The sequence below is a fragment of the Ovis aries genome, chromosome 17, assembly GCF_016772045.2.
Source record: "Ovis aries strain OAR_USU_Benz2616 breed Rambouillet chromosome 17, ARS-UI_Ramb_v3.0, whole genome shotgun sequence".
NCBI lineage: Eukaryota > Metazoa > Chordata > Mammalia > Artiodactyla > Bovidae > Ovis > Ovis aries.
In genome coordinates this window covers 68,167,168-68,186,529 of record NC_056070.1, presented here as the reverse complement: position 1 = coordinate 68,186,529, position 19,362 = coordinate 68,167,168, and the positions used below count along the sequence as shown (strand labels likewise).

The 19,362-nt window shown below is 40.7% G+C and overlaps 1 protein-coding gene across 5 annotated transcripts in view; it reads left to right on the top strand.

Moving 5' to 3' along the window:
* CHEK2 (checkpoint kinase 2) overlaps window positions 1-19,362 on the top strand; it is a 37,368-nt gene that overhangs the window by 1,099 nt on the left and 16,907 nt on the right. For 2 of the 5 annotated variants that reach the window (XM_042234781.2, XM_042234780.2), the window contains exons 2-7: window positions 364-548; window positions 6,486-6,610; window positions 6,729-6,876; window positions 9,300-9,390; window positions 13,270-13,378; window positions 15,166-15,219. In XM_042234781.2, coding sequence (XP_042090715.1) covers window positions 6,732-6,876; window positions 9,300-9,390; window positions 13,270-13,378; window positions 15,166-15,219 — 399 coding nt within the window. In that variant the 5' untranslated portion in view covers window positions 364-548; window positions 6,486-6,610; window positions 6,729-6,731. Of the gene's footprint in view, window positions 1-363; window positions 1,956-6,485; window positions 6,611-6,728; window positions 6,877-9,299; window positions 9,391-13,269; window positions 13,379-15,165; window positions 15,220-19,362 lie in introns of those variants that run through there. The other 3 variants (XM_012098006.5, XM_060401293.1, XM_027956684.3) reach the window with 3 other exon arrangements.

Below are 19,362 nucleotides of genomic sequence, written 5' to 3'. Positions count from 1 at the left end.
TCCTTGGGACTCAGTTTCTCTATTTGAGGAAAAATAAATTGTGTTGCACTTGTAAGGCCTTTCCCTGCTTTCAGATTCTTTGGGCCTGAGAGTCCGATTATAAAGCTTTACTGAGGGGGTGAGGTTGAAAGAACGTTGCTGCAGCATCTCATTTGATTTTCCGTCTACTTTTTGGGTTCAGAGTGGTTGTGATCTACCTAAAGGTCATGCGAAGAACTGACTTAGCTGACTCCAAATGTGTTTGCTTATAAGCTCTCCACTGTACCTGGGGGAGGCCCATGTAGTCCTGGTGTGGTGGACCCTTCTTATCAGGTGTGATGATAGCAGCTACCTCTTGACACACTGTCTTTTGCCACTTTTCAGGGCGGACAAGTTTTGCTCCAAAGACACAGGAGGTCACACCTCGGCTGAGGTAGTATCAGAGCATCAGGTCCTGAAGTCGAAGCTCTGGCAGCACCTCCCTGGTGCACTTTCAGGAAACCTCATTGGACTTTTGCATCTGGAAGGACGTTTGTGTCTGGAAGCCCTGTGTAAATGCAATAATCTATGTCAGTCATGTTTACTATATTTTCTTTGAGGGGTAGCCTGAGTGTGGAATTCCGGAGAGAAAGCACTTAAAAAAAAAAATCAGATTAGGGATTTAAAGTTAGGGTTTGAAAGTTACTTTGACTTTACTGTAGGTTCTGTTATTGGGGGTTAACTGTGAAATCTACAACAAGGGTGGGAACCTCTGTGTGTCTGAATAGTTCCTTCTGTTGTGCTGGGAGGTCATTTGGGATGCTGAAAAGATAAGCCACATGGCTAATTAGCATCACAAAGGGCTAGGTGGGATTGTTTAGAGCTGTGTTAGTGTTTTGCTTCATTAAGTGGCCCAGCTCTTAGTTTGGAGTCTAGGAATCTAGAATGAACTTGGGTCCTATCCTCCAGGAGCTGGTTTGGGTAAGGGGCATCAGTGACATTTTATGTAAATATCACCCCCTGGGGTGATGCAGCCAATTTCTGTAGAATTTTTCTTTGCCCATCATCTATGCCAAACTACCTGATCTTTCCCCTTCTCTGCTTTCCGAAAATACATATGAAGTTTAAGTGGTGTTGATTGTATTAATGAATACATTTTAGGTTCCATTTCTCTTTTCTTAAAAAATATTTATTTATTTATTTGGCTGTGCTGGGTCTTAGTGACAGCCTGTGGAATCTTTTTGGTTGTGGCATGAGGGATCTAATTCCCTGACCAGGGACTGAACCCAAGCCCTCTGCATTGGGAGCACAGAGTCTTAGCCACTGGACCACCAGGGACCGCCATTTCTAATTTTTAACAATTGGATGAGTGTAAGCTGTTACGATTCTCTCCCTCTCCCCAATTCAGTATCTTGTTTTTTTTCACTTGTTTATAGCCTTCAAATTATTTCTTTGTTTATTTCCCCTGTGGTATGTGGCTGTCACACAAAAAACTTATCAGGTGAAAATGATCTGAAGAAAAACTGAGCTCAGAAGAGTAATGGCTGTAGACTGTTGGAATTTTAATTTTTGCAGAGCATGCTTGTCCTGGATCTTCTTTTCTGTGTTGTTTGGCTGTTGTAATGTGCCCATCCTTCATCGTTGACCTTTAAGTCTTGTTCCTTGAAACTCATCTGGTTGTGGGACACTTATTTTTGAGGTGGTGATGTCTCGAGAGACGAATGTGGAGTGTCAGCAGCCCCGAGGCAGTGCCTCCCCGCAGTCGCAAGGCGGCTTCTTGCAGTCCCAAGGTCCCTCCTCGCAGCTACACAGCTCTTCTTCACAGTCCCAGGGCACATCCAGCCAGTCCTCTCACTCCAGCTCTGGCACGCTGAGCTCCTTAGACACAGTGTCCACGCAGGAACTCTATTCTATTCCGGAGGACCAAGAACCGGAGGAGCCTGTCCCTGCCCCTTGGGCTCGATTATGGGCCCTTCAGGATGGATTCTCCAATCTTGGTAAGATCTTTTGTTGTGCAGTGCAATATTTTGCTCAGAAAAACAGTTACAGAAAGTTGTTGCAACAGATAACCCAAGACACTCCTGGAATGATTTTGGAGTTTGGAGGTGGTGAAAGACAGAACCGAGAAAGCAGTTTTGGGTAGTGTACTGGCTCTTACTTGCTGTGGATCCCCTTCATTTATTCTTTCTCCAGGATTTGATTTGGCCTCTGCCATGTGTTGTCCATCTGAGGAGGGTTGTGGATCTTTTCCCTAGAAAAATGCTGATTCATGCAAACTTGCAAACATTTGTTGTCTAATCACAGAAATGTCATCACTTCACTCCTGCTCTGGTGCAGCAGTTTTAGAGCGTCCGTGTTACAGTCTCAGGATGGGGAAGGTTATTTGTTGACTGCCCGTTATTTGTTTTTATCTCAAAATAGCCAACCTTGCTGTTTAAATGTACTCATCCACTCTGACAGCTGATTCCAACAGTGAGACTTTGCTTTCAGTATGTTTTATGTAGTATTTTTCCTCTGTCTTGAATTAAAATGACCTCTTCATTAAAAAGATGGCTCAGCTGGTAAAGAATCAGCCTGCCAGTGGGGAGATACAGGAAACGTGTGTTCTATCCCTGGGGCAGAAAGATCCCCTGGAGAAAGAAGAGGCAACCCACTCCAGTATTCTTGCCTGAAAAATCCCATGGACAGAGGAGCCTGGAGGGCTACAGTCCAATAGGTTGCAAAGTCAGACACAACTGAATGACTGAAATACGCACAATACACTTCATTTAAAAAAATGAACTTGATGTTAATGGAATAAAAAATAATAATATAAGGAAATGAATGACTAATGTACCTTGTCAGTCATCTTTCCTTTTATATCATGTGCAACTTGGTGACTTGAAAAAACAGTAAAAAGTGGAGAAATAATATAACAATATTCATATGTATAACTTTAAATTTAAAAGTAAACATTTGAAGCTATTTTTCACTCATTTAAGCCATATTTTTAAGATAGGCTTAAGGCTGATGTATGGTGAATGGGACACAGAAGTGTTAAGAGTGAAGTGGGATGTATCTCCTTTTAAAATTAAAAAGAAATTAATTTATTTATTTTAATTGGAGGCTAATTACTTTACAATATTGTAGTGGTTTTTGCCATACATTGACACGAATCAGCCATGGGTGTACATGTGTTCCCCATCCTGAACCCCCCTATCCCCTCCCTCCCCATCCCATCCCTCAGGGTTATCCCAGTGCACCAGCCCTGAGCACCCTGTCTAATGCATCGAACCTGGACTGGTGATCTGTTTCACATATGATAATATACGTGTTTCAGTGCTATTCTCTCAAATCATCATCCCACCCTCGCCTTCTCCCACAGAGTCCAAAAGACTGTTCTTTACTTACATCTGTGTCTGGATGTATCTCCTTTAAAAGGGAGAACTTGATATATAAGATTTGAGAGTCCCTTGAACTACAAGGAAAGCAAACTGTCAATCTTAAAGAAAATCAATTCTGAATATTCATTGGAAGCACTGATGAAGCTGAAGCTCCAATACTTTGACCATGTGATGCCAAGAGCCAACTCATTGGAAAAGACCCTGATGCTGGGAAGGATTGAAGGCAATAGGAGAAGGGGGTGACAGAGGATCAGATGGTTAGGTAGCATCACCAATGCAGTGGACATGAATTTGCGCAAACTCCAGGAGATACTGGAGGACAGAGGATCCTGGCGTGCTACAGTCCATGGGGTCACACAGAGTTGGACATGACTTAACAACTGAATAACAATAAAGTAATTGCTGAATAAAGAGAAGCAACTTTATTGTTATTGACTCAAACCCTATCTTCTAAATACTTTACAGTTTTCGCTCTTACACTGATCCCTGAGTTGATTTTTGTACTTGGCATGAGGGATTGTCCAAGTTCATCCTTTGTCATGGCAATGCCCAGTTGTCCAAGAGCTATTTCTTTGAAGAGACTTTTTGAATGTTCTTGATACCTTCATCAGAGATCATTTTGAAGCCATTTGGTGGCCTTTTGACGGGGAGGGAGGCTCCAAAGAGCTCCTGGTACCATAGTCCTTTATGTCTCAGCACAGAAAGAATTCAGTGAGAGGCAAAGTGATAGATAAAGTGACTTATTAGAATAGGGCACTTCTGAGGTTCACCAGTGGGGTGGGTGAGAGATGCTGCACTGAGAACTTAATAGTCTGTAGCTTTATGTTAAAAAAAAAAAGGTGGGCGAGGGGAGAAGACCGTGTTTGTTTTTTTTGAGTAGATGTCATGCTTCCATCGTCAGCTCCTCCTGCAGGTTTAGCAGGGGAGTTTTCTTGTCCCTTCATGGTCAAGCTAGGTCCACAAATTGTTTTTATGTGAGCAGAGAGCATGTCCCAGGGATCATTAACTTACTGAGCTCACTGGCCAGGATGTGGGGCTCACACCACCATTGTTTTATTGTTTAGGGGCATGTCTCGTGGGTTTGTTACATGGTTTTGTTGCTAAGCAAGCTTGCTTTCTTGAGTAATCATTAACTTATAGGGGTCTCCCATAGTTTTTCTACTTATAATCCTCTAGCATGACTATTTAATCACCTACTTTATCCCTTTACTCTGTCCTTATCAGTTTGAGCATAAATGTCAGGGTTTAATTCTGGACTTCCAGTCCATTGATCTATGTGGACATCCTTATGCCAGCACCACAAAGTCTCAATTACTGTAGGTTTGTAGTAAGTTTTGAAATCCAGAGTGAGTTCTGATTTGTTCTCTTTCAAGATTGTTTTGACTACTATGGTTCTTTACTTTTTCATAGGAATTTTAGGATACGTTTGTCACTTCCTGCAAAGAAGGCCTCTGGGGTTATATCTGTAGATCAGTTTGGATACTGTTCCCATTGTAACTGTATTAAGTGTTCCAGTCTCTGAACACGAGATATCCTTCATTTATTTAGGTCTCTTTTCTTTCAACAATGTTTTGTAGTTTTCAGGATACAAATTTTGTACTTTAAAAACTATATACTTTAGTATTTCTTTTTTAAAATTCATTTATTTTTGGTTGTGCTGGGTCTTCATTGCTGCATGCAGGCTTTCTCTGGTTGTGACTAGAGGGGGCTATTCTTGGTTGGGATGCGTGGACTTCTCATTGCGGTGGCTTCCCTTGTTGCAGAACAGAGGCTGTAGGCACACAGGCTCCAGTAGTTGCAACTCAGGGGCTCAGTAACTGTGGCTCACGGGCTTTAGAACACTGGTTCAGTAGTTGTGACACTCGGTGCTTAGTTGATCTACAGCATTTGAGAAGCTCCCAGGGATTGAACCCTTGACCCCTGCATTGGCAAGCAGATTCTCAACCTCTAGAATTTTTTTTTTTTAATGTTTTCTTCTTTTCATTGTGATAAAATATATATAACATAAAAATTTGCCATTTTAACCATTAAGTATGCAGTTCATTGGGCTTCCTTGGTGTCTCAGTGGTAAAGAATCTGATGCTTGCTAATTCAGGAGACAGGGGTTTAATCTCTAGGTTGGAAATAACCCCTGGAGAAGGAAATGGCAACCCACTCCAGTATGCTTGCCTGGGAAATCCCACGGACATAGGAGCCTGAGGGTCGGACTTGACTTAGCAATTAAACAACAGTAACAAATACAGCTCATTGGCATCAGTACTTGCACAGTGTCCTGCAACCGTCACCATTATCTAGTTCCAAAATTTTTTCCTTTGGTAATTTCTCCTTTCCCGTTCCTAGCTGTACTGAAACATATGTAACTAACATATGTAACATTGAATAAATTTAAGATGTACAATTTGATACGCAATATATATTGCAGAATGATCCTCACCGTGGCCTTAGCTAACACCTTCATCACATCACATAATGACCATTTGTTTTCTTGTAGCTTTACACTTTCATTTCTATTTAAGTCCTTAATCTATTTCAAGTTAGTTTTTTGTGAGTGGTGTAAGATAGGGGTCCAGTTTCATTCTTCTGCATGTGATTATTCAGTTTTCCTAGCACCATTCATTGAAGAGATTGTCTATTCCCCTTTGAGTTCTTCTGTTAATTTGTAACCTATTTTCTGTGTCTTTTGAGTACGTATTCTAGATATTTCATATAAGTGAAATCGTAATTGTCCTTCTGTGTCTGGCTTCTTTCACTTAGCATAATGTTTTCCAAGTTCATTCATGTTGTGTCACGATTTTCTGAGCAGTCTTTTTTTAATTGGAGGATAATTGCTTTACAATGTTGTATTGGTTTCTACCATACAACAACGTGAATCAGCCATAAGTATATGGCTGAAGTATATTCATAAGTATATGAATCAGCTGTAGGTATTCCCTCCTTCTTGAACCTCCCTCATACCCACTGCCCCATCCCACCCCTCTAGATTGTCCCAGAGCGCCTGTTGAGCTCCCTGCGCTAAGCAGCACTTTCCCACTAGCTATCTTATTTTACTCACAGTAATGTGTGTTTCAGTGTTTATAAGCAGTTTTAAAAGGTGTTTGAGACATGAAATTCAACAGCCCTCTGATGTGTGCTTTTGTGTTGCAGATTGTATAAATGACAGCTACTGGTTTGGGAGGGATAGAAACTGTGAATACTGCTTCGATGAACCCCTGCTGAAAAGCACCGATAAATACCGGACATACAGCAAGAAACACTTTCGGATCTTCAGAGTAGGTGTCAAATACCCATACATTTGGGAAAACTGGTCATCTAGACATCACGCTCAGCTGTCTCCCGACTTTAACACCCCACTATTAAAACTTTGAAATAAAATGTTCTCTATTTTAGGAAATGGGTCCTAAAAACTCTTACATCGCATACATAGAAGATCACAGTGGGAATGGAACCTTTGTAAATAGAGAGCTTGTAGGGAAAGGAAGACGCCTTCCTTTGAGTAACAATTCTGAAATTGCACTTTCAGTATGGAGTAATAAAGGTAATATTATTATCTTCTGGTTACTGGCACTTTCTCCTCCCGTATAAAAGGAAAAATGACACTGTGTCCTTTACAGAGTATGGTTTAGGTAAATAAAGTAAGTAGGTTAGCATTCAAGATTCATCTCAATCTTAGCTGCATTTTTTTTAATTATGAAAAGTTCTTTCAAGACAGATTTTCTAAGGTTGGATTGGTTTGATTAATTTCGCTTAAAGCCATGTGCTTTAAATAATCATATTGCTTAATTTATCATTCATTAATTGATCCATTTTATCACGTCAACCTTAGATATCAATAAATTATTTTAGGCCATTAGCTTATTTCCCTCCCCACCCTTTTCTCTCCCTCATTCTTCCTTTTCTTTGTTCCTTTTGGACATTAATTTCTGTATATATTTATTGAGCTATTATGTATAGCCCGGCATTAGGCTATGGGTTTCCCTGTAAGAGTCTCAGTTTAGACCTTCCACCTTAAATATAACATGGTTATCCTCTGAAAGTGGAGATGTTCATCATCACCATCGGGTAGCATTTTATACGCAGCTGTTTCTAAAACTTCATGACTATCACATCTGAAATGAACAGTTGTCATTCAGTGGGGATGAAAAAAACAACCTACAGAATTAAACATAGCTCACAGTGATTGTAAAACCTTGGACAAGAGCAACACTCTTGTTTCTTTAATTTGAAAAAACCTCACAGATCTTCCCAAAACTTGAGGGTTGAGTGATGTGAAATAGTATCTGTTTGTGTGGGTGACACCTTAAAAATACAGATTCCCAGAGGCACTGTCCCACAGAGCCTGGTCCACTAGTTTCAGGCATGTTAAGAATCCTTCCCAGGTGGTTCTCCTGCAGCCAGTCTTCAGACCAACATCTTGGGATTATGGCTATTCTTGCTGGCCTGGTGTACATTTTATGATTGCCTTAGTTTTCTCTGTTCTTTCTACTTTGTTTCCTATCTGATAATTACAGTCAGGGCAGCTGCACAGGTTTTTGCTGTTTTGAAAGCGCCCAGTCGAGAGGGCAAGTGGGCACTGAAATGTGGCCTGTCCTCTACTTGACAAGCGGTGTGCCATCCTTTCATAATTGTTCTACCTAAAGGGCGCCTTTTTAAATTTGAACCGAGGTGTCTTGTAGTCTGAAGCTGGCCACGATTGAAATGATCAAACTGATACTCTGCAGACTGCATTTGGCCTATTGATATTTTATGAGGCCTTGGTTGATGTGTGTGCTTTAATGTGAAAATACAGATGTCTTTGAAAAGATGGGATATCTGGCCACACTTGAGCCTATCGTCCCTTAATTCGAGGATCTGCAGGTGCTAAGTAGAGGCTGTCTCCTTTAGAAGGGTGATGTATTTTTCTGTTCGAGTCCCCACTCACTGCTCTACATCTTACACTCACCTCAGCCTTACCTATTTCCATGACCTTCTGGCTTCTGTAGGCAACTGAGTTTGCAGCCTTTGAAGCAGACCTCCCAAGTAGACAGGGGAAAAATACATCTCAGAGCCCCTCAGATCCACTGATCTCAGGTGTCATTATAACATCTAGGTTCATAAATATCCACAGAGAGGAATGGTTGTATCCTCGGTGGCCAGCAGGTCTCATTCATTAGGCAGGTGTCTGCCTCCTGGGACCAGCCTGGATTGAAACGTACTGAACTGGTTCAGATTTCTGCCTGACACTGGTTCTCTAGGTTACTCCAGAGTGGTTAAGACCTGTCAGTTGAAATCTGAGAAACTCAAGGGTCTTCACAAATTTCAGTCTTTCCTGATATTATAGGCTGTTGCAAATGTACCATTTTGTAGAATTGAAGTGTTTAATAACTGACTGCAGGTTTGGACCAGTGGATGGTTAAATTATGAAATGAGCAGTTTTTTTGGTATTCTTTCTCAGATATAGGCCGAATAGTAAATAAATAAAGGAGGTTTGGGGGGAAAGTGTTATTTACTTTTACAAGTAAGTTCAGGATGGTTTGCGCTATAAAATACCAGCTAGGTAAAGGTAGAAATGACTGAGAGATGATAATATTAGTGATGGTGACCTCTGGCTTTATTTTTATCTGGATATTTACTTGCCTTGAATATATTTTCTAGAGTTAAACTATTTGGCATTTGGTTCTGGGCCCAGCTGATAACTCTTCTGAGGTCAGTGAATAAGCACAGTATTTACATATGAGTTTCTTGCCGTGTAGTGAGAATGATACTGTGTGTTTCCATTGTGGGAATGAAACTTGCTGCCATCACTTTTCAAGGGTTTCATGGTATCTGTTAGCCTAGCTAATGATTTCTTTGGGGTTAGATGTTAAATGGAACTAAGCATGATTGTCTTATATTCCATATGTTTACTAAGTTATAGGACCATTTATCTTCTCTCTGTCAAATGGATTAATGAGACCTGTCTCTGCCATTTTTCCCCCTTAGTTTTTGTATTTTTTGATCTGACTGTAGATGATCAGTCAGTGTATCCTAAGGAATTAAGAGACGAATACATCATGTCAAAAACTCTTGGAAGGTAACTTTTTTGTTTTCTTATGGAATTTGCACTTAATTTCTTTCTAGACATTTGTCACTGGTTAGCTTTTTGTTCTTGATTTTATAGCATTTGTTATGTATAGAAAATATTTTAGGGTACCTATTTGTGATAGGTATGTTACTGATTTATTTGATCATTTTCAGTTGAACAGTTTTTCTTTTTAAAAGCAATTTTATTGAGATAATTTTTATATCATATAATTCACCCATTTAAAAGTGTGCAATTCAATGGTTTTTCGTATATTCACAGAACTGTGAAGCCTTTACTACAATCAATTTTAGGACATTTTCATTACCTTCCATAAAGAAACATTTATTGCATTTCTGCGTTCTTTAGAATTGTGACATCTTGGAAAGAGAAATGAAGCTGACCATTCAATAGGGCAAAGTTCTCAAAAACCTTTTGGTCTCAGAACCCCTTACACTCCTAAAAATTACTGAAGACATCAAAGAGCTTTTGTTCGTGTGACTTAGGTCTTGAAATTTACTGTGTTAGGAATTAAAATTGTTGCTGTCGTTTAGTCATGTCCGACTCTTTGCAACCCCACAGACCGTAGCCCACCAGGTTCCTCTGTCAGTGAGATTTCCCAGGGAAGAATACTGGAGTGGGTTGCCATTTCCTTCTCCAGGGGATCTTCCCAACCCAGGCATGTCTCCTGCATTGGCAGGCGGATTCTTTACCACTGAGCCACCAGGGCAGTCCAGAAATTAAAATGGAGACATGTTACTAATATTTGTTAAGTCATTAAAAAATAGTCACTTATGTTAAGATAAATAACATTTTTTTTAATGAGAAATAATTATTTTAGAAAAGATTAGTGAGAAGAGAGGGAAAGCTTCACAGTTTTACAGATCTGTTTCATACCTGGCTTACTAGATAGTGGCTGGAGCCTGATATTTGCTTTTTCACTTGTTTTTTTTTTGTGATACTGCATACCATGTAGCCTCTGGAAGACTGTACACTGGTGAGAAAATAAGAGAGAAAAAGGCAAATAATGTCTTCGCGTCATTCCGTAGCTAGTACTGACTTTGTGGGCATTCTGAATGGATCTTAGGGCCCTTTGGGGGTTGCCCATCAAGAACCACTTCCTTAGGGAAGGTGTTCAGGACACCTTTACCATGGCATCCAATGTCCTTCACCCTCCCAGTCCTCCCCTGTCCCCAGCAGACTTTCTATTTATTGATATTTTCAGAAACATGAAAGTAGAAAATAGGAGAAGGTGATAATCACTCATGTTCCTGCCACAGAGAATTAAGCACAGTGTACTGTTTATGATCATCTGTGAGAGATATTTTAGTTTATGAACATTAAATTCAGTAGCTCATTGTGTCTCCATATTTGGCATTGGCTGCTTGGAAGCTTGCAGCCAAATTTGTGTCAACCCTAAAGAAATGTCTGGGACTCTTGTTTTTTCCTAAGGGAGGATTCAACACAAATTCTCTAGCTTTTAGCAAGGGACAGAAATGAGCCAGGTAACAAAAGAAATTTACTGGCTCTTATAACTGGGGAATACAGGGGCACAGTTGACTTCTGGTATGACTGGACCAGGAGGCCTTTAGGGCTTTATTTCACTCTTGAGTTTTAATTATCTCTTTGGCTTTATGTGGCTCAGTCTGAGGGTTCCTGAAGTGTTACCAGGGCTTTTTCTCCATCTCTTGATTCCCCTATTCTATGTTGTTCTCCCATAGAATTACTTTCTCTGGGTGTCAGGAAAAATGCCTTCCAAAAGTCTCATATTCATATTTTCTTTCTTCTAGAAACTACAGCATAGAGAATTGTTTCTCTCCCAACATCAGCATTTGATTCCAAAGAAATCCCTAATTGGCTCAATTTTGTGTGTACATCCACCCCATAGTCCCCGGGGTGGGTGTTGTACTACTATAGGTGCTCTGCTAGACTCAACAAAGACTTCTCAGGCAAAAGGTGACTGTTATCATAGCAGAAAGGGAATTAAAAAGTGTTTTGAGTAGATTTTTAAAAATCACAGTTACATGGAACTTTATCTCATACCATATACGAAAGTTAACTCAAAATGAAACAAAAACTAAATGTCAGAGGTTTACCTATACGACTGTAAAAGGAAAACATGGAGACAACTCTTTATGATCATCGAGTTGGCAGTGGTTTCTCGAATGGCACCAAAAATGCAAGCAGCAAGAGGAAACATAGAAAAACCAGACTTTGTCAAATTTTAAAACTTTTGCATGTCAGAAGACACTGTCAGGAGAGTGAAACCCATATGAAATGAGAAAATACTTGCAAGTGATATATCTGATAAGGACCTAATATCCAGATTAGGTAAAGAACTCTTACAATTCAACAACAAAAAGAGAAGCCAATTTAAAATGGGCAAGATATACAAATAGACATTTCTCCAAAAGAATATATAGAAGTGACCAAAAATCACTTGAGAAGATAGCGTCATTAGGCAAGTGTAAATCAAAAGCACAGTGAGATGCTACTTCAAACCCACTAGGATGACCATAGTAAAGAAACAGAAAATGACAAGCATTTGTGAGGATGCAGAGAAATTAGAACCCTTATGCACTGCTGTTGGGAATGTACAATGGTACAGCCACTGTGGGAAATAGTTTGATGTCTCAAAAAGTTAAACATAGAATTACCATATGACCCAGCAGTTCCCCTTGTAGGTATATACCCCCCAGATTGGAAACAGATGTTCAACAAAAACTCATGCATGAATGTTCCATTGCAGCTCTGTTCACAATAGCGAAAAGGTGGAAACGACCTAAGTGTCCATCAACAAGAGAATGGATAAACAAAGGGTGATGTATCCATAGAACAGGCTACTATTTAGCTATAAAAAGGGATGAAATAGTAATACATGCACAGATGAACATGCTGATGAGCAGACTGATACAGCATGGATGAACTTTCAAAACATTCTAAGTAAAAGAAGCCAGAAAAAAGACCACATACTGTATGAATCTACTGGTGGGAGATATTCTGAGCAGGCAAATCTTTACAGAGAGAAATAGAAGTTGCCAGGGGCTAGGGGCAGGAAAAATGGAGAGGGAACACTGAGTGGGTATGGGGTTTCCATTTGTGCTGCTGAGAAAGTTCTGGAACTTGATAGAGATGATGGTTGTACAACACTGGATGTACTTAATGCCACTGAATTGTACACTTTAAAATGATTACAGTGGCAAATTTTGCCCCCTCACCCCATCCCCAAACCCACAATGGTTATAAGAATCTACTTCAGGTAGGTAATGAGGGCTTGATACTTGAATAACTGTATTGAGTGCCATCCTGGGTAGCAGTCCTGCCTTTTAGCATCAGTATCCCAGTTAATTGGGAATCTTCAGGAGCTTGCTGCAAGCAGTTTCGCGGTATACTATTGGTTTCTTAGTGATTTTATTTACAGTGCAATTCATGGCATCAACTGCTTATGCATTTCCTTTGAAGACAGAGAATAAGAAAGAGAAATGGATGAGTGGAAGTAATTTATTTACAGATGCTGTTTAATATTCCTTGTTGCAGGCATTCATTTTAAACTAGGACTTGGTTGTATATTTGATCTTTTTCTGGCCTCTGGGAGAAGTCATTTCTCTCTGATTTATTTTTAGTGTCTTTCTGAGCATTTCACAGTCTGGAGGGACAGTAAGATTTAGGTCTATATTGCTCGGCTCAAAAAGTGGAATTTGGAGCTGACTCAGTGTTGCTGGATGGTCCCTGTTCCTTTATGCCCTTAACATCTTACCCTGGTGGGGTTTCTGAAAACAGAGACAATGGACTGTCTTTAACTTGAAATAGCTCAGGCCAGTTCAAGAGTGGTGGGTCTCAGGATTTAAAACACGGTGACAGTCAATCACTTTTTACATTTTTCCCTATTAGCGGTGCCTGTGGTGAGGTGAAGCTAGCTTTCGAGAGGAAGACATGTAAGAAAGTGGCCATAAAGATCATTAGCAAGAGGAAGTTTGCTATCGGCTCTGAGAGAGAGGCAGTAAGTACCTGTGTTGGTGGCTGCTTGGCCCCATCATAAAGAATTTACCGCTCAGAAGAACTTTGGAAAATTTTGGGTATACTGAACTAACCTAAACACAGATAATTTGTTTCCAAAAATATTTGGTTGTACATAATAATACACATAGCAGGAACTTTTTTTTTTTCCTTCCAAGTTGTTACAAGACTGTTTTTACAATAAATGAAAGGAAATTAGGGGAAAAAAAAAAATCCCGCTGTATCCCTGCCGCTGGAACCCCACAGCTGTTTTCAGTTTTCCCTTTCCTTCTAGTCTTTGTTCCTGTGAATTCGTGTTTCTAGATGGCTGAGATCGTATTGTATACAGTTTTGTATTCTGCTTTTTCACATAAGCATTAATGCGTAAACTTTTCCCTACTATATCCTTTTGGATGACTGAGTCTCTGTTTCATCAACTTTATCACTTTATCCATTTCTCTGCTTGATCATTTAGGTCATTTAGATAATTTCTAATTCTTTGTTCTTCCCGATAATGTGGCAATGAATACCTCCATGTTTATAGATTTTTAAAAGATCTTAATTAAATTATATGGTCTGTTTATATGGTAACCATTCACTTTTTACATTTCCTGTAATACATACTTACTGCATTGGTGGAGTGGCCAAATGTATTGGTTTTTCAACATATGACCCTACAAAGTAATATAAAATGTGTCCTCTAGTCACGTTTTCCTTTGTGGCCAGCTGTTTCTGGCTATTATGCTTTGCATTCCTTAAAGATCGATTTTTTTTCTTTTTGTCCCTAGACAATGCCATTCTCGCATAGCAAGAGGAATTTCCTTTCAGTGTTCACTTTGTTATAGATCTTTCCCCTGTGATTCTGGGTTTGTTTTCCATTTTGGGGGGAAGAAAATAACCTACCAGATTCTTAATGACTTGGAACACAATTTTATGTTTTAATTTCATCTTTCAAATCCTATCATATTCTTTAGAGCTCTCTATCATCAGAGTATACCCGGCCTTGGTAATGAGTTTACCGGCTTACAGGAAGAGGCTGGCTTTTAAAATTAAACATCTGGCTTTCTTCGCTGAAGTCCATTTTACATAAATATGTAATTCTATATCCTCTTTGCTTGTAGAGGGTGTAGCCCATGAGGTTGAGTAACTCGAGTCATTCTTCTGGAATTGTAACGGAGAGCAACTTTTCTACCCTGAAGCTTCCTCTTCCCTTTAGAGTCTCAGTAAATATCTCAGCTTGCATTTGAAATTGGACCCTGGTTCTGCTAAATTATGAGAAATGTGACTCTATGTTTTCTTTACACAGTTTAATTGAATACCTTCTCGTTTATGGTTTTTGCTTGTTGTATTATTTTTACAAATGTAAACAGTTCCTCAGTTTGATGAGACAAGCAGAGCTTACCAGGTCAATGTAAGAACAGTGGGAACACATTTGTTTCTGGCTGTGGGAACTGCAGCAAGTGGCTTCCTTTCTCTGAGCTTTGTTCCATCTGTAAAATGGGAATACTTTTAGAGCCCAGTTCACTTGGGTTATGGGGCTTACATGAGATGATCCTTTTAGATAAAGAGCTTGGCATAGAGCCTAGTCACTTACTGAATGGCTTATTGTTTACCAAGCATTTTGCAAAGTGATTTTAGGTGAGTTTTTGTGTAATTCATCCTTGATTTCTCTGTAAGAACAGTGCTGAGTCTGGAACTCAGGCAGCTTTTACTCAACTAAGTTTTAACTGTAAACATTTTCTGCATACTGGCTATTATTATCATTAATAAACTAATGTTATTTTATTAAAGGATCCGGCACTCAATGTTGAAACAGAAATAGAAATTTTGAAGAAACTAAATCATGTAAGTACTACTGTAAAAAAATGACCCATACTTAAATTCTTTTATCTCAAAAAATGGGGAGAGTGCAAAGCACTTCAGTGTAATAAAACTAGTATTAACCTGGGTTCCTTAATTGTGTGTGTATACGTGTGTGTATGCATACATGCATGGTTTTAGCTGTTAAGCTGGGAAGAGCTTTACCCTAAAATTTTGAAAGGAAAATATTGTGAAAAGATTTTATTATTAAGTATGTTATTTTTCCGCTGAGTTAGTTCTGGACCAAAAGCCATAGTAAATCTGCTAAATACTATTGTAGGGGCTTGATCAACTGATTATATTTGGGGAGACAGTGCTCTTTTGGTACATTAATTATACCTGAATTTTATACCTCTTAAGTACCTTTAGGAGGTGCTGATTTCCATTCACCTTGGTTGGAATAAATCAGATATATCCAAGAGTACCCAATAAGTATGACAACATCCTGGGGTGTTTGAATGGTGTCTCTGGCCCCACTGAGTATCAGAGGTCCTATCTTTTTTGTGCAATCATGACCTTGTCTCAGTGGAAAGAGTCTAAAGATGTGAGAAGAGAAAGTTAGACCAGTGGGACTCCTCCCATCTTCCTTTTTCTTCTTTCTGTTTTTCTTCATTAATTCGTGGGCCCCCATGTAGTCGTGAGCTACATGAGTTAAACTTGAAATAAGACCTCCAGTCTTCCAGCTGAAAATTATCCCAGTGGTTCTCAGCCTTTTTGGCGCCAGGAACTGGTCTCATGAAAGACGATTTTTCCTCGGACCCGGGGTGAGTGGAGGATGGTTTCAGGATGATTCAAGTGCATTGCATTTACTGTGTACTTTATATTTCTATTATTATTACACTGTGATATATAGTGAAATCATGATACGGTTCACCATAATACAGAACCAGTGGGCGGTCATTCAATTGATGGGGAGCAGCCGTAAGTACAAGTGAAACTGCTCCTTTGCCCACTACTCAGCTCTTGCTGTGTGGCCCAGTTCCCATGGGTTGGGGACCCCTGGATTGTCTGATTCTGGTTCTTAACCTCTGAACTACAAAAGGTTTATTCTCCCTTCTCTGACCTGGTCAGATCCTCCTAACAACAAATAGAAACTAAGAACATCACATGGACACAATAATTCAGTAGGTTCCTTTAGAATCTGTGGTGGATCTGAAGACCCATGAGAATGTGAGTGGTTGAACTTCCTGCTTGGCTTTCTTCTAATGCCTTGCAACTTCTCTCTCTTCTTTGCCTTTGCCTCTTTTTTTCCATGGGATCTGGAATCTCGTTAAAGAGAGGAGCCCTCTAATTTTTCAGGGTGGGGTTGCTTCAAACATCCCCCAAAGATAAACACTTAGAATCCTCAGAGAGTTTTCTCTGATGTCAGAAGATCCCCAAGCATAACATTTATACAAATCCGATGTCTGCTGCACAGAAGAGGAATTCAAAGCTCTAAAAAAGATCCTTGGAGATTTTTGTTGGCAATTTACAAGGGCACTTGGGAGTCCTTGGGAAGTAGAGATGGGCACATGATTGCATTTGGATGTTTGGGGACGGTGAGTAGAGCCTGGTATAAAGTCCAGTAGACCCTGGCCTTTAGAGTCAGACACTGATTTATCAATTGTTGAATGTTTACGGTGCCAGCCTGTTTTCTAGGCCCCAGGCAGTCAGCACAGATAGACCTGGCCACCTCTCATCTTACATGGCTTTAGTCTAGTGGGGAGGCAGACCTGGGTTCCCATCCCTTGTTCTGAGCAGGTCGTTTCACTTTGCCTAGCTTCTGCTCCCTTGTCTGTTTCTAGAGACCGTAGGATACTTGCCTCAAAGGTCAATGAGACTTGAATATGTGCTTTTAAAGCTTTCAGGGCTTCCCAGGTGGCTCAGTGGTGAAGAATCTGCCTGCAGTGCAGGACACGCTGGAGAGCCAGGTTTAATCCGTGGGTCGGGAAGATCCCCTGGAGAAGGGAAATGGCAACCCACTCCAGTATTCTTGCCTGGAGAATCCCGTGGACAGAGGAGTCTGGTGAGCTACAGTCCATAGAGATGCAAAGAGTCGGACATGACTGAGCAACTGAGTGTGCACACAAAGCTGTCCGCACAGGAGACACACTTGGGGCATGACAGTGATCTGCAATTCCCTACCCTTTGCCCTGTAGGACCTGAGTGGAGGGTCTGGGTTGGTGGCCTCTGGTTTCTGAGACGCTTCAGCTGTGGCAACTGCAGCCTGTGGCTCTAGAGCTGGTGGGGCCTGGAGACAGTCCATGCCGGCTTCGTCTAGTGGTGGCTTTGCGAGCTCTGTCAGTGGCTGGCCGCCCCCACCCCATTCCCAGAGTGGCACTGGCCAAACAGACCGAGCAGTTCCCAGTCCTTCCTCTCATTCCTTTTCCATGTGTGTGTCTTTTCTTCTGCCTTCCCTTTCATTTTATTTTATTATTATTATTATTTTTAATTTTATTTTTACTTTATTTTACTTTACAATACTGTATTGGTTTTGCCATACATTGACGTGAATCCACCACGGGTGTATACGAGCTCCCAATCCTGAATCCCCCTTCCACCTCCCATCCCATATCATCTCTCTGCTTCCCTTTCATTTTATTATGGATTTCCCTGGTGGTACAGTGGTTAAGATGCTGCACTTCCACTGCAGGGGATGAGGGTTCCATCTCTGGTCAGGGAACTGAGATCCTGTGTGCCTCGTGGCCAAAAGAAAAAGATGTCACAGGTGTATATTCTAGAGTCAGATGGTGCTAAAAGGTTTATAAACAGCAGCTTTACTTCTTTCCTAATCGCCTTCCCTGTGCATTTAAAGTTTTTTCAGCTTTTTTAAAGAATTTACCTCCATTATTTCTACGTGATTTATTAATGCATAAACCGCTGTCTCTTGGCTTATCAATAATAATAGCTTGTTGTCTTTCTGTTATAAGAGAATTTTAGCTCTCCTGTTTCTTTTTATTTATTTTTTATCAGTGGCATGTAAGATCTTAGTTCCCTAGCCAAGGATCAAACCCTCACCCCTGAAGCATGAACTCTTAACCACTGGACCGCCAGGAAAGTCCCTCAGCTCTCTTTTCTGTTCCTCTTAATGTACTACTACAGTGCATATTTAGTGTTTCCATTATCGTGACAATAACAGGTTGCCCTGCAGAGCCAAGTATACAGTGATCACAGGTAAGGAGAGGTGGAAATGGTTTGCTGTCAGCCTGATCCCATGGCTGTAGAATCCATGACCAAAACGTGGCCAGCAGGACCCACCCTCAGTGGGTGGGTGTGTCTGTTATTGGTGTTGATGGTATTAAACTGGACAGCGTATGAGTGTCCCCCATGTGCCAGCTGCTCTGTTGAATGTTGGTCCTAGGAAGCTAAAGATAAGACTGGCTCGTTGACTTAGCCCATGCAGTACCTGGTGAGAGACTTTTGTCGGGCGTCAGTTTCCTTGTGGGGCCACACAGATTAGTACGACTGCAGGAAGTGTGGATCCAAACTCTGGAAGTGGGGGGACTTCCCTGGTGGTCCCGTGTTTAAGAATCTGCCATCCAGCGGACACAGGTTTGGTTTCTGGGTTGGGGAACTAAGACCCACATGCTACAGAATGTGGTGTGCAAAAAACAAAAAAAAATTTAAAGGGGCTTGATACCTGAGGCCCAAGTGTGGCCAGAAGGCTGGATCACCAGGCTGGAGGGTAGTGTGAGCAAAGATATGACATGGGGAGATAGCCTGGGGTGGATAGGGAGTTTTGTGGCCTGGAGAGGAGGAGAGGAGGATATTTGGGATGGGCAGAAGGAGGTGAGGCTGGGTCTGGAAGGGCTTGGTAACCCCTGCTGAGAAGTTGAATTGCAGCCTCTCAGCTGCAAGGTGCTGAAGGATTTTTATTTTCTTCCTTCCTTCCCTCCTCTCACTCTTCTCCCTTTCTGCCTTAAAATAATTTAAGATTATATAATATTTGACACATGTAAAGTAAAATGTAAGTGGTAAAGCGAACTGGTAGGATGAACACCTTTGAACTTGCCATGAGTTTAAGAACGAAGAAACCTGATCATACTGTCGAATCTACCTCATTCTCAAAAGTGTTTCAAGACTTGCCCTTTCCACTTGGCGTTGTGTTTCCAAGATCCACTGTGCTGAGGGAGGTGGTGGGGTGTCCAT